General features: G+C 60.6%; 1 protein-coding gene across 3 annotated transcripts; it reads right to left on the bottom strand.

Annotated features, from left to right (window-relative positions):
• Positions 1 to 1,220: 1,220 nt before the first annotated feature.
• Positions 1,221 to 19,101, bottom strand: CAPN10 (calpain 10). 3 transcript variants are annotated; one of them, XM_064587391.1, is made up of 13 exons: positions 18,805 to 19,101; positions 17,390 to 17,563; positions 16,519 to 16,650; positions 15,142 to 15,338; positions 14,161 to 14,378; positions 12,446 to 12,587; positions 11,590 to 11,756; positions 10,978 to 11,258; positions 10,343 to 10,545; positions 9,920 to 10,175; positions 8,420 to 8,613; positions 8,183 to 8,228; positions 1,221 to 7,944 (listed from the first exon to the last, which is right to left on the bottom strand). In XM_064587391.1, the coding sequence occupies exons 1-13, from the start codon at positions 18,979 to 18,981 to the stop codon at positions 7,915 to 7,917; spliced, it is 2,217 nt and encodes a 738-aa protein (XP_064443461.1). In that variant the 5' UTR covers positions 18,982 to 19,101; the 3' UTR covers positions 1,221 to 7,914. The 3 variants fall into 3 exon arrangements, with proteins under 3 accessions (XP_064443461.1, XP_045723562.1, XP_045723559.1); XM_045867606.3 differs by lacking the exon at positions 17,390 to 17,563 and having other exon boundaries at positions 18,856 to 19,097; XM_045867603.3 differs by lacking the exons at positions 8,183 to 8,228; positions 17,390 to 17,563 and having other exon boundaries at positions 18,856 to 19,098.
• Between the last annotated feature and the right edge of the window lie 856 nt (positions 19,102 to 19,957).

The raw sequence follows: 19,957 nt of genomic DNA, 5'->3' as shown, positions 1-19,957 counted from the left end.
ACGATTTGTCCCTGTCAGATGAGGTAATCCCAGTGTCTGACAGCTATCTATGGGGGAAACATCCTCAGAGATCATCCGTTGGTATTTAACATGATACGAACCCCATTGGAGGGGACCTGGAAATCCCGCAAAATTAGAGAGGCCTTGCGCTTTGACCCAGTAATCCCACTTCCAGGAATCTGTGCCACAGACAGACCAGCCGAGTGAGGAAGAGGAGACTGGAGAGGCCCTTCCCTGCCATGCGGTAGGGATGCACAGCCTGCAGACACCCCAGATGTCTGTCCAGAGGGCCCTGTGCACATGAAATGCTTGCTGGCCACACCGTGGGGCACCGGGAGGTTGTAAAAAGGGAGGGAGAAATAGTCTATACGTTATTAAATGGTTTTCTCCAGGACAGATTGCTAAGTGAAAAAAAGCATTGATGTGTATTTATTCATTTATAGCACGCCAGCAGCTTCTATCTTTACAAATGGAAGAATAAGCCATTAAATTTGTTTTAAATTAAACTATTACCTATAGGGAACAGGCAGGAAGGAGGTGAAGGGAGACTGGAATAGAAACTAGACTTCTACATATAGGCATATATCTTGGTTTGTAGATTTGGCTTTAGAGCATGTAAATATGTAATTACTAAATTAAATTACATTTTTAAAAGAAAATTTTATTTTTTTAAGATTTTACTTATTTATTTGAGAGAGAGAGAGAGGTGGGGAGGGTCAGTGGGAGAGGGAGAAGCAGGCTCCCCACTGATTGGGGAGCCTGACGTGGGGCTCGATCCCAGGACCCTGGGATCATGACCCGAGCTGAAGGCAGACACTTAACCAACTGAGCCACCCAGGCGCCCCTAAAGGAAATTTTTAAACTTGAAAGCAAGATAAAGCCAATTAATTTGCATCATCACCTGATAGCAAAATCCTAGCAAACTCTTCCAAGTGATTTTAAAATCCAGTATTTGACTGTTACCTATATAGCCTGGGTACAAAAAGAATGTCAAAAATGGTTCATTTTCTGTAATCCTTTTCCAAATAATGTTAAAACACAGTTTCATCTGTATATCTTCATAACCCAAGGATTTTTAAAATACATAAAAGCATCTTAAACTGTTTTCAGTAATCATGCTATTGATAGTAATGTTGGTGTTGTTATTTTGGGATTATTGTGTTGTGGGATACACAAATGAATAATGCTGGGCTTTGTTGAAGTTTCCGGTGTGGAATAACTTTTTTTTTTTAATTTTATTTATTTATTTTGACAGAGACACAGCGAGAGAGGGAACACAAGCAGAGGGAGTGGGAGAGGGAGAAGCAGGCTTCCCGCTGAGCAGGGAGCCCCATGTGGGGCTCGATCCCAGGACCCTGGGATCATGACCTGAGCCGGAGGCAGACGCTTAACGACTGAGCCATCCAGGCGCCCCCCGGTGTGGAATAAAGGAGATGCAGATGTATTTTCAAAAAGGTTCAGTGAAAAGCATGCAGATGTGAATTTGAGTGAATAGTATCAGTATGTGCTCATACTGCGTTATATCTTAAAAAGAAAAGTTAGGATCTTAGTTCTGTCCACTGACAAGACCTAAAAACAAGCACCCCAAGCACCCAGATATTGGTCTCTAGATACCATTTCTCTTGAAGAGAAAGAGGGGCTCCTGAAGGCAGTGGATGCTTGCAGGTCTGGATTAGGAAATGTATAGAATGGGCCTGGAATAGTTTTTCATCCTAGAGAACAAAGTAGATCAAGACTCTTGGCCAATGTCTAAAGGATTCAGGAGTTAACTCAAGTTCACTCCCACTGGCCAAAGATGAGATGCCTTGAATGTCAATAGGAGAAACATTTCCATGAATTGGAACACAAAAAAGTGCTTAAATCCATGAATTTGCAATTATACTTAACAAACAACCAGTCCCTTCATGAAGTGGCTGGCCACAGACAAAAAATCACAACTGAGCTTGATTAAGCCACTGGAGCTGGGTCCCGGGGACAAGAGCCAGAGAGGGCATGGAATAGGACCCATGACACTCCAGGGGTGCCGGCAGCAAGCTCCAGTCTGTGGGCCACTCTGCAGGGCTGGGCATCAAAAGCAAGAGTCACGAGGGGAGATAAAGAGATGAAGGAAGAATGTGTCACTTAAGAGACTCGACCACACATCAGTCAGTGGAGGGACTTTATTTGCATCCTGTTGAGCTGCTGGTGTCTGCGGCCAATTAGGATGCCGAGCCAAACTGCAAGTCACAATCAAGTGTCACAGCAAAGTCCAGAGACCAAAGAAAGGCAACGGCCTCTCAGTGTTCCATTTACCCCCATGGCTACATGAGCCAGAGTCCGACCGCCTGCAGACGGGCGAGAGGACCACCTCACTCCTGAGGAGCCCTGAATGAGGCTCCCACCTGGGTATGGTGCGGGGGCACCAGGGACAGTGGGGCAAGGCTGGGAGTGGAAAGCACCGAGTCACAGTGGGAAAAAGAGCTTCAGCCAAGGACCCCGGGAAGCAGGTCTGACGGCGGTAACGCCTAGCCATGCACGTGTGCGAAGAGCCCTTGGCACAGGCCCACTCACAGCCTGCAAAGCTGGGCGGGGAGGGCTGCTTCGGCGAGGCCTGCAGGCCACAGTTCTGTGGCCGCCTACGGGCAGGCCTCGGAGATCACACACAGGGTTTGGGCCCCGAGCCGGACTCCTCAGATCCCAATCCAATCCAACTATTTTTGAAGGTGTATATGACAACGGGGAAGAGGTGAAGACTGACTGCATGTGTGATAAAACTAAAGTCCTGCTCATTTGGGGTTGGGTGTGGCAATGCTGTCCTGCACGTGTATTTTTTCAATCTTCATCTTTTATCCACACTGAAATTTTTGTAGATGACATGATATGATGTCTGGCATTTGTTTCAAAATATCCCAAGCTAGTAGATGGAGGGTGGGTGAAATAGTAGCAGTCATGATTTGATCGTTGCTGGAGTTGGGGGTGATGACCACATGGGGTTCACTACTGTTCTTTTTGTATCTGTTTGAAAATTCCCAAAATTAAAAGTTTAAGAAGTGGAAGGCTAAGTACCAACTACAAATCTATAAAAAGTAAGGAAAGGACATCTGTGAGTTTTCTTTCAACTCCATGGTAGTGTAGGAGAAGGGGGGTCTTCTCCGTGGCCCTAAAAGGGTGAGAAATCCCTGCCGGACACAGACAGTGGGAGAAACCATGGAACAGAACAGGCCTGCCCAGGAGAGGACTCCTGACCACAGAGGGCGGCCCAGGGCCGCCCCAGCAGGTCTGCGGGCTGCATGGGGCCAATGCGGCTTTGGGGTGCAGGAGCCCCCTCCTCTTCCTCACGCACACGTCATGTATGTACACACACGTCCACACGCGTGCATAGCCGTATGTGTACCTGCACACGTGCACGTATATGCACGTCTGTGCGTATACATAACCACAGACACATATACACATGTACATGCAAACACAGCAAACATACACCATCACACATACACTGTGAAACTGAATAGAAGAAAACTCTTTGAGAATGGGGTTGCGAACCGCAGGGGAAACTCTCCAGGCCTGCCACTCGTGGCCATTTGCAGACCACCCCCCCTAGGAAGGCACCACCTTGCAGGGGGACCGATATTACTTTCCTACCCCAGCAGCAGGAAGAAAGATTTCCTTCTGGCCCTGGCAACAGCCCGGCCAATGAGAGACAGTCACGGCCCAGCCAACGAGAGGCAGTCACGGCCCAGCCAATGAGAGGCAGTCACGGCCCAGCCAATGAGAGGCAGTCACGGCTCAGCCAATGAGAGGCAGTCACGGCCCAGCCAATGAGAGGCAGTCACGGCCCAGCCAATGAGAGACAGTCACGGCCCAGCCAACGAGAGGCTGTCACGGCCCAGCCAATGAGAAGCCACTACACTTCAACCACCTGCCCCCGCTATAAAAAAGCCTCCTCTCCTTCCATGCTTGTCTTGAAGTGCAATTCTCGGTTTCCAGATAAACCCATTTTGCTGATAAAATAACTGAGCTTTATTTCTGAGGTTGACATTACACGTATACGTGCATGTACCTATACACACACGGACACGCGTGCACACACGCGTGTGTCTAAGCTGCTAAGCTGTGTCTATGCGGGGGGCTCCCGGGTGGAGAGGCAGGCCTGGGGGGCCCGTGTGAGCCTGAGCCGAGAGGACAGAGATGCTGTGCCCAGAGAGCTCCCGCCCGGCCCAGCCCCACAGGGACTACACACAAAGGAGGGCACTAGCTGGGAACCACCCAATATCCCGAGGATGAAGCCCATTCCGTGTGGGACTCGGAGCTCGGGGCCATCCGCTCTGGCCTGGAGAGCTGAGGCCTCCTCAGAACTGGGGGGCTGGGCGGCCTCCACCACCCGCCTGGGCAGCAGCCTCCACCCCGCACTGCCCGGGCCAGAGCTAATACATTTTCTGAGCCTACTCCCCACACCGTAGGCAGAGAGAGCTTCTTTCCATTCCCTGCGGGTGCCCAGCTCCTCTGTCAGCCCCTGCCCTGCACTGCTGGCCCCAGGCTGGTCAAGGACCACCCCCATGTGTCCTCTGTCCCTCACCATCAGGAGTATCCACATGACCTGTGTGCAGATAGTCATCCCTAATGGATTGTGCATGCCTCAAGGGCAGGTGTGCTGGGCCTCTTGGCCACATCCATAACACCCCACACATGCTCAGAGGGGCTTCAGAATGAAGGAATGGAGGAGCAGGGTAGAGAGGGATGTTGATGCCGATGGGTCTTCTCTTTGGGGCTTGGCGGATGAGGGATGAGAGCACATCAATCAGATCTCTCTCTCTCTCACACACACACACACACACACACACACACGCATCCCGGTGCCCCAACATCACACTTGTCCAGGCCCCACGAACACACAGGGGACCAGGACTGACCCCTGACAGAGCAGCCAGCCCAGCCCAAGGCAGGGCGGTCTTCTTGTCTATCAGCCTCTCCTCCTGGGTGATTTGGGAAGGGACAGACAGCTGAGGATGGGCAAAGCCTGAGCCCTGGCCCTGGGGGGGGGGGGGGGGGGGGGGAAGGGCAGGCATGGGATGGGGGGTGCTTTAGGCAACCGTGCACAAGCCTGGTGACTAAACTTCCATGCCACGTATCCCCCAGGGCCCGAGTGAGCAGGCTCCCAGGCCAGACGCGTGACCACTGTCCGTGCTGACAGATGGCACTTGCTGGGAATCAGAGGACCAGCCGGAGCCCTGCAGCTCAGGTCCCCCAGGTGGGCACTGGGCCCGAGCCGCAGAGCTGAGTACTCCTGGGGGCTGGAAGACCCAGCCTGCCCCCTAAAACTCATCCTCAAACCAGTAAACAGCATCTCCTTGATGGAGCAGCCATGTCCAAGGCCTTGGGTTGGGGTCCCCAAGACACCAAAGTGTCCCAAGGAAAAAAGTGACTCTTCTGTTCATTTCAAAAGGCAGCAAATCTAGCTTCCATCTGTTAAATATTAGAGAAGAAAAAAAATCTAGTAAGACCAAATGACGCAGACATGGGACACTGAGCAAGAAAGAAATGACTATTAATGGAGAGACAGAGAAACAGAGAGGAAGGGGCCTGCAGCATCTGAGAACCTTGCCCCAGCCTGGCTGGCCTGGGCCTGCTCACCCAGCTCCATCCTGCCTCTCACCTGGGAAGCCCTGCCTGGCCAGGCCCCCTCCTTGACTACTGCGCCCAGGACACCAGGATGTTGATACTCACCCCAGAACACCTGACGCCCCCAAGGCTGACCCAGGCCTGGGGGAGGGGGCAGGCGAGGCCAATGAGAGCAGACCCAGGCCCAGGACTGGGCAGGACACGGCTCCCACGGGGAGGGCACAGCTTGCCTGCCTGAAGCAGGAAGTGCTAAGAAGGAAGCCCGAACAGGTGATGTGGGGCAACGTCTGCCGGGAAGGCTGAAAAGGTGCTGTTCTCAGCTGCACACACCCAAACCCACCCTTCCGGGTCAGCTGGGGCCACCGGACGCAGGGGGGAGGCCCTTCACGCTACACAGTCCCCTACTGGCAGGTGCACAGAATCGGGACTCCACTGGGGCCTGGCCGCTGGGACTCCCTTGGTGTGGCCAGCCGTGTCTGCTGGGGTCCCTGGAGCTGCAGGCCAGGGCTGGGGCGGGGGGGCTCCAGTCCATACCAGTCAACATGGCAGACGGGTGAGGCAGCTGTGGGCCGGCCCTGAGCCTGTGGGGCTCTGTGGTCTGTACCCCCCAGCTCAGCTGGTGCATCCTGCATCGGGCTGGGAGTGGGGGACGACGGCAGACATGAGAAGAGAGACGGAGCTTGGAGGTGTCTGATGCCTGGTGGGGGGGGTGTGTGTCTCACTGTGGGGTGGTGGGGGCACAGGTCCACGTTCCATCACTCCCTTCCTCAGCAGGATGAGCCAAGCTGGTATCCACTCCGCAGGCCGAGCCAGGCCAAGGGCTCCAGGGCAAAGCAGAGAGCCAGAGCCCAGACACGGGACACACCGAGCGTGGCCAGAGCCCGAACACGTTTTCCACAAGGACACCGAAGCCCAGAGAACGCAAGCTACTTCTGGAGGTCACTGGGCCAGGAGGTGGTGTTGCCGAGGGGAACCAGGCAGCCACTGAGGATGCCCTGGGGGCAAGGTCAGCTGAAGGAGCCACGTGAAGGAAGGACAAGGCTGGCATGGGCAGCCACTGAGGATGCCCTGGGGGCAAGGTCAGCTCAAGGAGCCACGTGAAGGAAGGACGAGGCTGGCGTGGGCCAGCGGGCTGCTGGCCAGGAGGGCGCACGTGCTGGGGCACACCCTCCGCCTCCTCTGGCACAGGGGCCACTGCCTGCGCCCCATGGCCGTGGCCGGGCCCCGAAGCCCCGCTTAGCTGGTGGCTGGCTGCCTCCTCCAGGCTGCCTTCCCATCTAAGAGGCTGCAGATCCTGGGGGCCCTCCTCTGTCCTCACTCGGCCCCAGAGAACCGGTCACAGGGTCGCAGCGAGGGCCACTCACGCAGCGCCACCAGCTTCTGATCCCGCCCCTCTGCCACAGAAAGGCCAGGCCCTGCCTTCTAGAGACGTCCTGCCTTATGTGGAGGGGGGTGGGGCAGTGAGCAGCGGTTCTCTCGGGAGCGGCCCCCTGCCCTCCTTTGGAAGGGTGGCGCGTTAGCTGGACACCTGGGTGACGGTGACAACAGGGCGCTGGCGAGTCAGAGAAGTGGGAGGTGGTGGGCGAGAGGCCCGGCTGAGATCAGAGCCTACTGCGTCCAACTGGTCAGGGGCCCAGGGGCCTGAAGGGACGCCTCCTCCCACGTCAGGAGCAGACAGCTGCAGCTGGCAGCCCCTCGGGGTGTCTCCGGGCAGCCAGCGGGGGCAAGGCCCTTCCTCCTGCTCTTGTACCCGTGTGCCCACCCCTCCCCGGCCCTCCAAACCCCTCAGCACCTGCTGCGCCCGCCTCACAGGCCAGCCGGCCCGTCCCGGAGGCCTTGGCCACCCCCAGTGCAGGAGCGGCTGGCGGGGGCCCCTGGGGAGGCAGGGCCCGGGCCTGCCGCTCCTCCTCAGCGAGAGCGGGCCGAGCCCCCCACCACCCGAGACGGCTCGTCTCTCAACCACTCAGCACTCACATTTATTTATAAAGTTACTTCCTAAAAATGTTGCACGTGAACAGTCCTAAACAAGATTTGTCATACTATGCTCTCGTCTGCTGTAGGGCCTCTCTCCGGGGCCAGGCGCAGATGCTGTGCAGGGTCGCCGGGAAGCTCTGCGCCCTAGCCGCGTGGAACGGAGACGCTCGGTGTGCGCTCCCCGCAGCACCTGCTGCGCCCCGGGCTACTTGCCCCGCGGGCCGGGGTCTTCACCTGGACCTGCGAGCACGCGCGGCCGCCGTGGTGCTGAGGCTGGTGGCACTGCGTGAGGGAGCCCCTCGGAACCTCCAGTCGCCAGAGCTGACACGGGGGGTCAGCCGGTTAGGTTTTCCTAACTGCCATGAAGGAGGCCTGCAGGAGGGAAGACGGCGAGGTGTGGGCGGCGGCGGGGGCCCACCCCCTCATGCACCTGGCCGCACTGCCCTGGTGTAACTGCGGCCCCAGCCTCCCGGCCCTCCTGGCAAGAGACGAGGGTGCCTGTGTCCCAGGGCACAGACCGGCCTGCGGCGCGGCCCCCGGGAGGAGCCTGCAGGAACGCGGCCCCTGGGCGGAGTACGGTGCCGAGCCCTGACCCAAGCCCCACACCTACCTCCTGAAGGAGCTGCCCCAGCCTCTCCTGGCTGTGAATGGAGCGCCTGCAGGAGAGAGGACAGGTAGCCCGGCTGGCCGCCAGCTCGAGGAGCGGCCGCGCTCTCTGGCCTGGCGCCTGCAAGCTGACGTGCTCCCCTGCCGGTCTGCTGGGACAGTCAGAGCCGGGCGGGCGGGGCGGAGGCGACGACGGGAGGGGCACACCATACACTGAGGGCCCCCAGCCCTGGAGCCCCACCTGTCTATCCTGGTGGCGATGGTCACCGTGAAGGCCCCCTCTGTGTCCGGCAGGTAGGTGGAGGGCACGATCCGGTAGGTCCCTGCCGACAGGTGGCAGAGCCGGCTCACTTCCTGGGCGTAGCGATGCGGCACGCAGCTCAGGACAGGTTCCTGGAGCAGCAGGCCGGGCGCACCCTGGCTCCCCACCGGAACCTGGGGGACGCACGGACTCAGACGGCGGAGGCCTGTCCACTGGGCCGCCACGGCCACCCTGCTGCTCTCCTTCCTCAGTTCGGGGCTTCCCCCCCTTTCTGAGGCTGGGATGTCTGGGGTCAGGACCAGCCTGGGGCCGTCCGCCTGGATCTCCCACGTCACACACCTGCCGTTTTCCACGGAGGAAGACCTGCCAAGCCTGCCAAGCTGGGCTCACCGCTCACCGAGGCCCCACGGCCCTTGTTAGGCGGGCGGCCCTTGCCTGGGGGACCGCCACCACCACCACTGCCCAGGGCTCCGTCCCGAGTCACTTGATTGGCTCCTGGTGCTGGCACTTTTATCAGAGCTCCTGGTGCCCCAGCTGGCAGCCCGGGCGGGGCAAGACTCCAGAATGAGCCCTCCGCTCTTGGGGAGCGCAGAGGCCCTGCGCTCCCAAGGGTACCGAAGCTTCTCAGAGACCTGCCTACCCTTCCCTCCCATCATCTGCAGCCCAGGCTGAGCGCACCCACCCCACAACGGAGCCATCGTGCGGGCCCATGCCATCCTCGGGCACCCACCAGTCCATCAAGCCCATCTTGAAGCGGGGCCCCAAGAAGGAGCACACATGTGGGCTGGGAGCCACTTCATTACCATGGCATCTGGGCCTGCGACCTCTGACTTCTGGCACTGTGCCTGTCCCCCTTCCCTCAACCACAGGTCTGCTAAGGTGTCCCACCTGCAGCACGACACGAGAGCGGCTGAGGTGGAGGAAGGAGGTTCGGGGTGGTGTTTATGACGTACAGGCCCCACTTGGGCCTCAGGACCCGCTCCTCTCCACCCAGGACAGCTTTCTGGTCCGAGAACCATCTGAGCATTCAGTGGCATCTGCCCACCAGGGCCCCACACTGTCTTGTGTGGTTCCCTCCCTCCCTTTCCCGCTCTGCCCAGCGAGCCTGGGCCAGGGCCTCCTCCTGGCCCCCAGGGTACGCCCGCTCTCCAGAGGAGGGGCCCCAGGGGGTGTGGGGCACGGGGAAGGGCGGGGCACGCCATTGGGTCTCCTGGGCGGGAGGCACAGTTCTGGGGAGCAGAACTGACCTCATGACACCGTCGTCCCGAGCTGGGGGAGTGGCCAAGAGGCCGTGTGAGCTGACCCAGGACCCCAGTGAATTACAGACTTCAGGAAACCGAGACATGGACCTTGCATGGGACCGGCCAGCCGACTGTGCCCACATGACCGAGTCCAGGCCTCGGTCACGCCCGGCCACCGGTGGGGACACAGAGTCTCTGAGGACCTCCCCCCGGACCCCCCAGCGCAGGAGGAACTTGCCTGGAAGACGTGGAAGCCGATGGGGTGGCACTGGGTGTCCTGGCAGTGTTGACGCAGGGTGACACGGACACAGCGGGGGCCTGGGCCCTCAGGGACCGACAGGGGGAAGCAGGGGTTGCTCGGGTAGGAGGCAAAGTTCCTGCTGCCCCCTGCTGTCTGGCCAGTTCTCCAGGAGCCCCGCAGCTGCACGGTCTCCCACTCGCCCGCGGGCAGGGCCTCCCCAGGGGCAGGGCTCCCGGCCGCCGGCTTGATGGCACTGCCCGGGAAAGACACACAGGAGGGCGGCTGGTAGCACGCTGCGGGCCTGCGCCATGGGCCGCGGATACACGCAAACCTGTAGGACGCTGCCCGGGGCCGCGCTCCCCTTTCCTCAGCCGGGCCCTCGGGGGAGAACAGCCTAGAGTCCCTCCTTGCCCCTCTCACCTGAGGGAGACTCTCCCGCTAGAGAAGACCCGCAGCAGAAACTGCCCCGGCACGTCCTTCAGGAAGGTGCTGGGCACGGCCAGGTAGTAGCCTGGCGTGAGTTCGCAGCGGAGGTGGACCTCCCGGTCGTAGGCATGGCACACGGTGCCGGCCACGGGGGGCGTGGACAGGACCCTGGGCAGGCTGACCCGCCGCTTCTCCACCTGCACAGAGGAGGACTTTGTGCCACCGTCCGGAGACCGGCCCCACCGCCTTCGCCCAGCAGAAGGACCTCTCAAACGACTTAACGAAAGATAGCAACAGACCTGTGGGTCCCTCCCCAGCACGGCGGGGCCCGGCTCAAAGTGCCCCCAACCCAGGGCTCTCACTCGACCCCAGGGTCCAAGTCCTCCTGCTCTCGGGGAGAGCAGACCGGTCTAGACAGGGCCATGCCCCCCTCCCTCCTGCCAGTCGGCCAAGGGCTGCTTTTGCTTCATCTCCCTTTGACCGACGACGCCGGCCGGGCGGAGCTGGGGCTGTGGGAGCTCCAGCGGGCGTGCGACCCCAGAGGATGAGGTCGGAGAGGCTCCCGGCAGTCGCTCGTGTCCCAGCAACCCCAGACCCTGAGCAGGGAGCTGGGCCCAGGGCAGAGTTACCTTCCAGATATGCAGACCCACGGCCTGGTAGTCCTCACCCAGGAAGCTGGCCGGGCTCCTCGTGGCAGGTCCGTCCCCCACCGAAGCCCGAGCCCGGCCTGCCCGGCCTGCGGCGCACACCCTGGGTCTCTGCAGGACAGCGGCAAACACCTCGCTCGGTTCTGAGACCCGCAGCCAGAACTTGGGGTTGCTGGGAAAGCCGCTGTTGTTCCGACAGCCTCCTGCCGACTGCCCCTTGACCCAGGCCCCAGGCAGCTCCTGAGTGTGGCACAGCGCCTTTCCTAGGGGAGAGCCAGCAACAGCAGCTTCAGGAAAGGGCTCCCACGCGGGCTGCCCCGCCACTCTCACCCCCACCGGCTACAGCACCCTACAGGAGGGGGCCCCATGGTCTCCCGCCACCTGAGGCCGCCTGGGACGGCAGGGGATGAAGCCATCTCTCCGCACACAGAAGTAGAAGAGGGCCTGGGGCGAGGGTCATGCCCAGGAGCCCCTAGGGGGATGCGGTGGCCGCTCAGCCCTGACCTCAGAGGGCAGAGCCGAGTGGGTTGTCGCCCCCCAAGGGCCTACCCCAGGTGATGGCAGCCTCCCCTCAGGTGCAGGCCTCCCCCTTACCTGAGTAGAGGCTCTGCAGGTGGCCGGCCTCCGTGATCGGGAAGCCAACGGTGACCTCGTCAAACTCCTGGAGGAACTCCTCCTCCTCCACCCAGAACTCTCCTTCCTGCAGCTGGGACAGCAACTCAGACTCATCGGCTGGGTCCACCCGGCTCCACCCTTCGCCCCTGGAAGGCAGCTCACGTCAGCGGCAGCCCCTCACCCCACAGCTGACAGCATTGACTGGGGAGGCCTGTGCCCGGCCAGCTTCTTGCCGGCCCTTCCTCGGGGCAATCCCCTCTCTCCTTCCCTGAGGCTCCTGCCTCCGGACACGTCTGCCCAGGGCTGTGCCCGTGAGCAGGCCAATGAAGGATGTGCCCGATCACCTCACACCGAACTGCCGCCAGCCTCCTGCACTCAGGAGCCAGGGTCGGATCTGCTGACCAACTGCGGTCGGCCGAGGGGAGTGGACCCAGGGCCCTCATTCAATCCTGGTCCCTGGCGTCAGTAAAGGCCTTAAAGCTGAGCTGAGCACTGTGACTCGGGCATCCCACATGTCCCTGTCACCCGCAGCCTGACTGGGCATCCACCGTTCCGTGGGCACCCTCAAGATAGGAGCCCAGGGCCTAGGGCGGCCTCGGTCCCGGCGCCAAGCACTAAACCAGCCTCCTGGGGCTGTCTTGGGCCAAACACCGGACCCGGGGGACCACAAGCAGATGCCAAGGGGCCTTGTGGGAGACCAACCGTGCACTGCGCTGACCAGCTACAAACTAGCCTGGGCACACGCATGGCTGTGATGGCTCTCCGCTGCCACTCGGGGCCCCAGCCCTCTCCCCTCGCTGACGGTGGCACAGCCCTGGCCCTCGCCCATACTCACCCCTCTCTCCAGGGCCCCTGCCAGCAACGCCGGCCCCAGGGATTCTGAATGCACAGCAGCAGGATGCTCTGGCCGGCCCGCCCCTGGAGCTCTCGCAGATCGGACACAATGAAGGCATGAAACTCCCCCAGCTCCCTGGCACCTGGGTGAGGAACAGCTTCGTTGTGGGCAGGAAGTCCCCAAACTGGGCGGACGCACAGGTCTGTCTCCCTCCCCGTGGGATGCTCTAGCCCACCCGACTGTGGCCACCAACACCCAGATCCCCACGGGCCACCGGGGCTCCTTTCCTGACCACTGTGGACAAGTGAGCTCAGAAGCAGCCTTAACCAGTGCACAGCCACGGCAAAGGACCTGGGTGTGGACTGTGGCCCCGCTGCCAAGAGCCTGGCAGGTCCTTCCCTTCTCGAGGCCTTGGTCCCCGCCTGGGTGGACGAGCGAGGACAGCCGGCTGGCCGATACGGCAGCGCAGGGCGCCCGGTGCTGGGCCGGTTCTCAAACGTGCGGCCATAAGCGTCGTCGGCAGCAGGTCTGGGACGGGTCTGGGATGGGCAGGAAGAGCAGTCTCCTCCTGGCAAGGCCGGCCCCGTGGGGTGGGGGTGGGGCCCGCATGGCCGGGGGCCGTGGGACCAAACGCTGCTGGGGGAAGACTGGAGGCCCCAGAGAGCAAACAACCCCACTTGCCAGAGCCCCCAGAGCCCTGGGTCAAACCATGTGGAAAGGGAGGAGCCAGATGGTGACTGGAGCCCCATCTGCGGAAGGGGGGGCGGTCCAGAGAGAAGGAGAAAGTTCTGCAACGTCTTTAAAAGCTTTATTTAGAATGGTGTCGTAGCCACCACTCTGGGCGTCTGCGCTGACACCTCCGTGGGATCCAGCTGCACCCCCCCCGCCTGGGGGTGTCCGCGAAGCCCGGAGCGCTAAGGATGAGCCCTGCGCCACTCTCAGGGAGAGCTCGGGCGCCGTGTCTCGCACGGTCTGCACGGCTGTCTGCGGGCTTCCCTCACCTCCCCTCACCCACGTCGGCAGCGCTCGCTGTCCACACGCACCCGCTGACCTTGGTGTCCGAGTTCTTGGGCCAGAAACCCCATTATGAAAATCATCCTAAATGTGAACGCTGTCAACCGTGAAAACGCTCAGTAATGCCATCTGTAATGTGCGAAATCGCCCGGCATTCAGGGAAAGCGTAAGAAAACACGGCGGCTTCACTGACGGAATGAGACAAGGCGGCGTGCGCGGTGCCTGAGAGCGCAATGTCGTGTGCGGGCACACACGCCTGTTTGTGGAACAGCCCCGAGGGCCACGGAAAATAGTTCTGTGGGCGGGGTCTCTTCCTTTCAAGAAACTGCCTCTAACGAGCGCGGACCTCACTCAAATGAAAACCTGAGTTTGATTTTGCCAGGCTGCCAGCCAGGCCGGAGATGCCGCCGCCACCAGGTTCTCAAGCGTTCGGGCGGCGGCTGCCCTGGCAGACGCTCCAGCCTCGCCCTACTCGTAAGTCAGGGAGAAGGAAGAAGAAAGTCCAGGGAGAAGGACCTTCCCTCTGGAGAAGGACAGGCGGCAGGGGAGGTCACACACCAGACACCAGCTTTGAAGGACAAACGTCTGCTTTCCACTCAGTCCTGACGGGGCCCCGAGAACAAGCCCCTGTGTGGCTGTGGGGGCTGTGGGGGTGCCCGGGGGCGCAGGCCCGTCCCGCTGCCGTCTGCCTGCCGCCTTACCTGCTCTGGGGCTGAGCACCGAGCAGCTTATCAGACACCGGTCCTTGAGGCTGAGCAGCTGTCGGCAAGTCCTGTGCTCCGAGCCGCCAGGCCTGTCCTGTTGGCCACTGGTTCCTGCCAAGTCCTTCAGGCTCCACCTTTCTGCCAGGCCCCCGGTGAGGTCCACCAGGGCATCCGCCACCTGCCCTGCCCATAGGTGCTCATAGGACCCATAGACCCTGGGGGGGCAACCACAGGGAGTGAGCCTCTGGTACTGGGGCATGGCGCCCTGCCTCTCTTCCATCCCCGCGTCTGCAACACCCCCAAATCACCTCACCCACCACTTCAATCGCTTCTCTTTACTCCTGCCTTGTCCTCACTAAGTACAGACGTCATCTGACCCTCAAAGGCCGGAAAGCACAGCAGCCCAGCAACACCCTGCGGCCTCCAGTGCGGACACAAAAGTGAGGCGGCTTGGGGCGTGAGGCTGTGAATACCCACTCTTCCACTTCTCAGGCTCAAACCCCACCCTCGCCCCGGGACGGAGGCGCTCACGCCGACATCCCCGCAGGCCCTCCTCACTCCCTCCGTACAAAGGCCTGCCTATCCGTGCGGCCTCTTCCTGCAGGCTCATTGCTGCATTCTAAGAGGAAAGTTTTCCCATTCAGACCCAGGGTGAGGGGCACGGCCTCAAGCGGCACTGAGACCTGGGTGGCTTCACCCCTCCCACGGCTTGCCGTGCTGAGTGATGCCTTCAGGCCCAAGTTTGAAGCAAGGACGGGGAAAGGGAATGGGCCAGGGGAAGACGCACGCCACAGGCCACGTCTGAGTTCTGTCTCTGGATAGCTCGGTCCCACCGCAGGCCTGGCTGCCAGGTCCCGGGGACTGAGGAGGGTGCTGCAGCCCAAGGAGAGCGGAGACATGCTCCCCAGGGGCGGCCTCAGGCAGCTGTGACTCCCCAGCCCACCCCGGCCCAGCCCCTCCAGCCTCCAGCACGCGTACTTGGCATAGACCTTCTCCAGTAAGGGAAGCCAGAACACATCCTCTCTCTGACACCGGGAGAAGCAGAGTCTCCCTGCAAGACAAGGCAGACGGTCATCTATGGTCACCTCCACCCAGCGTCCAAACTGCCAAACTCGACAGGTGAAGGAGCCGCGGTATGTGTGGTCATGCCAACTCGGCTGTCCTGGAGGAAAGACCTACCACGCACAGGGAAAGGCAAAAGGAGAGCATGAGAGACAAACCACACGGTGTTTCCCACGCGCCGTCACCAGAGCTGCTCCACGGTACCCTGCTGCCCTGCCAGGGGCCCGACTCTGCTCCGCAGCCGGACGTCAGTGTTGGCACAAAACCCAGTCGTCACACAGAAAACTAACAGACTTTTTGGTAAAACGTTTTAGGACCACACCGAGGGAGCTAAGTGTCTCCAAAAGCTTAAAGCCAACCATGATGTCCTACTGTCCCAAATAAGCACTTGACCCGAATCCAAAACAAACGTTGACTTTACAGGCAATTCTTGACAGAGCTGGCTGCAGACGACCCCAGCTGTGGGGGTAGGTGGGGTGCCTCAGGAACTCCGGCAGCGCCTGGACCCAATGCATTCACTGCCGGCTTTGGAGTTCTCACCCAGAATAAGACACATGTGGGCTTTGCACCTACACAGACTTGTCTGGTCCTGATTCTGTCACTTACTAGCCACGAACATGGTAACAACGGTTTTAGCGTCCTCGTTTGCAAACGAGGGTCAAAGCCAGCAAGGCCTGTGAGAACAAAGGCCAGCAACTATGGTGCGCTTAGCGGGGCCTGCTGACATGGGAGTAGCTCGGAACAGGTCACCACTCTCACTGTTGCTGCATTAATCAGTGACATCTAGCAGCGAGCCAAACAAAGCTGTGAATGCTGGAGAAGCACTCTGAGCAGGCCTTTTACACCTGTTCTATCTGCCTAGCATCCGAAACAGTTTTAATCACCCTTTGCCAATTTATATTCAAAACCTGTTTAAAAAAAAAAAAACCAACTAGCTAGGGAAACTTACTGCAAACCAGGGCATAGGACCCCTCCGCCGACCCTTCCTACTCTAGGCGGCTGTGCGCTCATCTTTGCATCCCAAACATACAGCTCTGCCTGCACAGAACCCAGGGCTCAGGAGGGCAGAGCAGGGCAGGAAGCCCCCGCGCTGGAGCCCTGGGGACAGGGGGACACAGTGCCCACGCCTCGGAGCCCCTGTGGCCTGAGAGCCGAGCTCTCCCTTCCTGCCAGCCGTGCCGGGTGACCAAGCAGAGCCCACAGAGCAGGAGGCTCAGCTGCCCTGCTTCCTGCTTCCTTCCTGTGCACAGCAGACAGGAAGACAGCAGAAGAGCTGCCCGCCCCGCATGGTACCTGGTCCAGGAGGTGCCGGCTCTTTTGCAGGGCGGCGCAGGCACACAGGAACCAGCAGTCTCCCAGCAGCCCTTGCTTCACCTGTCCCTCCTGTGGGTTATCTGCAAACAGCCGGGGCGTGGCACAGATTTCCTGGAATAAAGAGTATCACCCAGTTACATCATGCCTGAAGCCTAGTCTCTAAAACTAAGAAGACAGGATCTAGGTGACAGGCACCGGGGAGGAGCTTTCCTGGTCACCCACATTGCCTGAGAGGGGAGGGGAAACAGCTGGCCTCTCACAGCCCCGATCTGTCAGTCCCTCCTGGCTTTAGATCACCCCGTCCAGCTTAGGTCTCTCTCTGTCCACCTTCCTAAAGTGGCAAAACCCCAACTCTAGATGAGTCTCACCACCCCCCTTCTCGAACCAGCTAACTTGCCCTAGAAAATGATTTCACTTTAAGCTCACAACAGCAAATCTCAGACGGATCCTCCATACTGCTGGAATCCGGCTGAATTTCCCCAAACCCAGACTACTTTATACCTTCCCCTTTCCCCCTCTCTTCTTAACACTTCCACGCTCCTGCCCTTGCCCATGCCCCTCTGAGCTGATGACCTTGCCAGAAGCTTCCTCAGAAGCAACCCCCACCTGACCCCCTCTCCTGCCTTTAGAGCCAGGGTTCTTCCCATGACCCCCGCCTCCTCCCCCCTGCAGGGAGAATTCCACCAGCATGGGGCAGAGAGAACCCCCATCTTCTCTAAGATACTGTCCCCCCTGCATTATCTCTCCTTGAGTATTCCCTTCTCTGACAGACTTCTCGAAAATGCTGCCGTCCTTACTTCCTCCCTCCCACTCACTCAGCACAGGCCCCTCTAGCCTCCCAGCCAGTCACCTCTGCGTTGTCAAATCCAACGGGCTTCTCTCTGTTCTCGTCTTCCCTGACGCTTGGCAACATCAGAACAGTGGCTGTCCCCTTGCACTCCCCCACAGTCCCCTCTTGGCTCCCATGGTTCCACATGTTCCTGGCTGTCCTTTCACCTTGCCACCTGCTGCTTCTCCAGGCCACCTGCCAGAGAACTGCTTGAACCCACTGGGAAATGTTAGGGTCGCTCAAGTCTCAATTCCAAGCCTTGTCTCCTTCTTCAGACCCACTGTCTCCTGAGATACTGTTCGGGGCCCTGGGCCCTGTCATGGTCCCCGTTCCCTGATGTCTGGGTCCTGTAGCCCAGAACTTCCTGAGCACCTGACTCTCATGCCCACCTGCCTGTGGACAGCTCTGCTCACACCTGTGAGAGCAAAACGCAACGCAAGAGTTCCATCCCTAGCTGTCCCCCACCTCCCACTGTCCCCCAGCACATCAAACAGGACCACCATCTACCCAGGTGCTCAGGCTAAAAATCTCGAAGTCGTGTTTGATCCTTGCTTTATCCTCACCCTCTACTTCCAATCGGTTACTAAAACTTATTAACCCCCCTCCAAATTAATTCTCAAATCCATCCACTCCAAAGCCCCATCCTAAAGGTTGCCAGACCACCCTGACCCCCTTTACCTTTCTCTAGGACCACTGCATTCCTGCCCTTAATCCACTTCCCTGCCAGCAGTAAAAGTGAGCTTCTTAAAACACAAACGCACTCAAATTGCTCCTCTACTAAAACCCGCTACTGGCCTCCCACTGTGCCTAAAATGCATTTTTAACCCCGATTCCACTGGCACGACCTATAAGACTTCATGCTTTGGCCCTTGCCTCGTTCCACACCAAGCTGGCACTTTCCGTGCTGCCCAAGCACCTCTGTGGCCAGAGCCAAGTGCTCCGAGGACTGGTGACCCTGCAGACGTCTCCATTACGACCGTGCACTTGCAGGCAGGGGAGGGCCCTTCCTGAGAAGTCTTACTCAGCAGATCAACCATTTCTAAAGATACCAACATCGCACTAGGCCAGAGCGCCCCTTGAAACTGCCGCCTTCAAGCGTTCACATGTGAAAACGCAGGCGCGCGGAGTCCAAGAGCCTTGCCCTTCCAGGAGCTCAGGAGCATAGTCGATGCCGGCAAACGCAAGGAACAGAGCAGGACCGCCTGTGGCCGGGGGGCCACGCAGTCCAGCTCAGTCCGGACGGACGCCCGTCGGAGCAGCAGAGGGGCAGGGCTGGCATCTGCTGGACCGGACGTCTCGCCCTGCCCCGAACCGCCTTCGGAACCGAGCTCTCGAGGGCGCGGGCCAGGAGCTCCGCGGTGGCTCCCTACCGAGGGACCCCCCGCTCCCGAGGGCTGCAGCGGCACCCCGCCGGAGGCGGCGCGCGGGGCGCCTACCCGAGGTTCGGGGCCCGACCCGAGGTTCGAGACCCGCGCCCACAGCCCCACCTGGGGCCGCCTCCATGTGATGTCCTCGCGGAACTGGGCCAGCGGCGTGGAGAAGCTGGAGAACAGCGAGGAGTCCGAGGCGGGGAAGTCGGCATCCCGGAAGAGCTCCCTGGCCGGCGCCCGCATCCTGGGCGCCCCGGGCTCCCATGGGCGGCCCGCGCGCCCGGCGCCGAGCGCGGCTCCGGAAGGAAGGCGAGTCCACCGCAGGCCCCGCGCGCGCCCGCTCGGTCGCCGCGGTAACCGCCGGGCCACGTGACACAGCGGCCCAATCGCACTCGAGCGGCGGCGGTCCGCGCCCCCCTCGGGGGGCGTGGCTCCCGGGCTCTGCTCTCGCGAGACGGCGCCGTCGCCCCGGCTTCTCTTCTCTTTCCGGGGCGGGGTCTGGGGAACTGACCCGCCGCGACTGACCCCCGGCCCTCCGACGGGCGTCGTGTCCTCGTGCCGGTGCAGCTTGGGCCGGGGCGTCGGGCCCGCTTGGACTCGCGGGCTCTTGGGGCTGAAGGGACCTGAGCGGCCTCCTCGGCCGAGATCGGGCCGCGGACTACAGGTCCCAGCATGCAGCGCCGCCTCCCAGAATGCGCCTCTCCTCCCGGCGCGCGGCGGCGGCGGCGGCTGCGAGCTGCGGCGGTGGCTTAGGGCTGGGCTCCCGGCGGGACCCGGCCGCGGGGAGGGCCTGCTGCGCCTGGGACGTTGTCTCGAGACCACTTTGGATCAGACGCGCTGGTCCCTAGCGGGGCAGGGGAGGAGGCTGCGGCAGATGACCGGGCATGTGGTCCTGGTGGGCTGGACAGGGAGTGACCTGCTGGAAGTGCGCTTATAGCTGCGGGCAGGCGAGGACAGGCTTTTCGGGACCTGCCTGAGTATTCACCCTTGCTGCAGGACCCGGTGCTTCCCCGTTCCTGGGAAGCACGGAGGCTTGTTGTCTGCCTGCCCCCCCGAAGCCTGCTTCAGCGGGACCGGAGCCTTCACAGAGGGTCGGGCAGGGGAGGAGAAGGGGCCTCAACCCTTCTCGTGGCAGCTCTCCGCCACTGCTAGGATTACTCAGATCTTGCGATCCGGGCTGCTTTTACGCAGCCCCCGGATAGGAAGGGTAGTCCGATCC

The sequence above is a fragment of the Mirounga angustirostris genome, unplaced genomic scaffold (assembly GCF_029215605.1).
Source record: "Mirounga angustirostris isolate CCGP_5_RB_7025 unplaced genomic scaffold, mMirAng1.0.hap1 SCAF_3, whole genome shotgun sequence".
Classification (NCBI taxonomy): Eukaryota; Metazoa; Chordata; class Mammalia; order Carnivora; family Phocidae; genus Mirounga; species Mirounga angustirostris.
The sequence above is the reverse complement of the archived record's forward strand: the minus strand, read 5'-3'. Positions and strand labels throughout refer to the sequence as shown.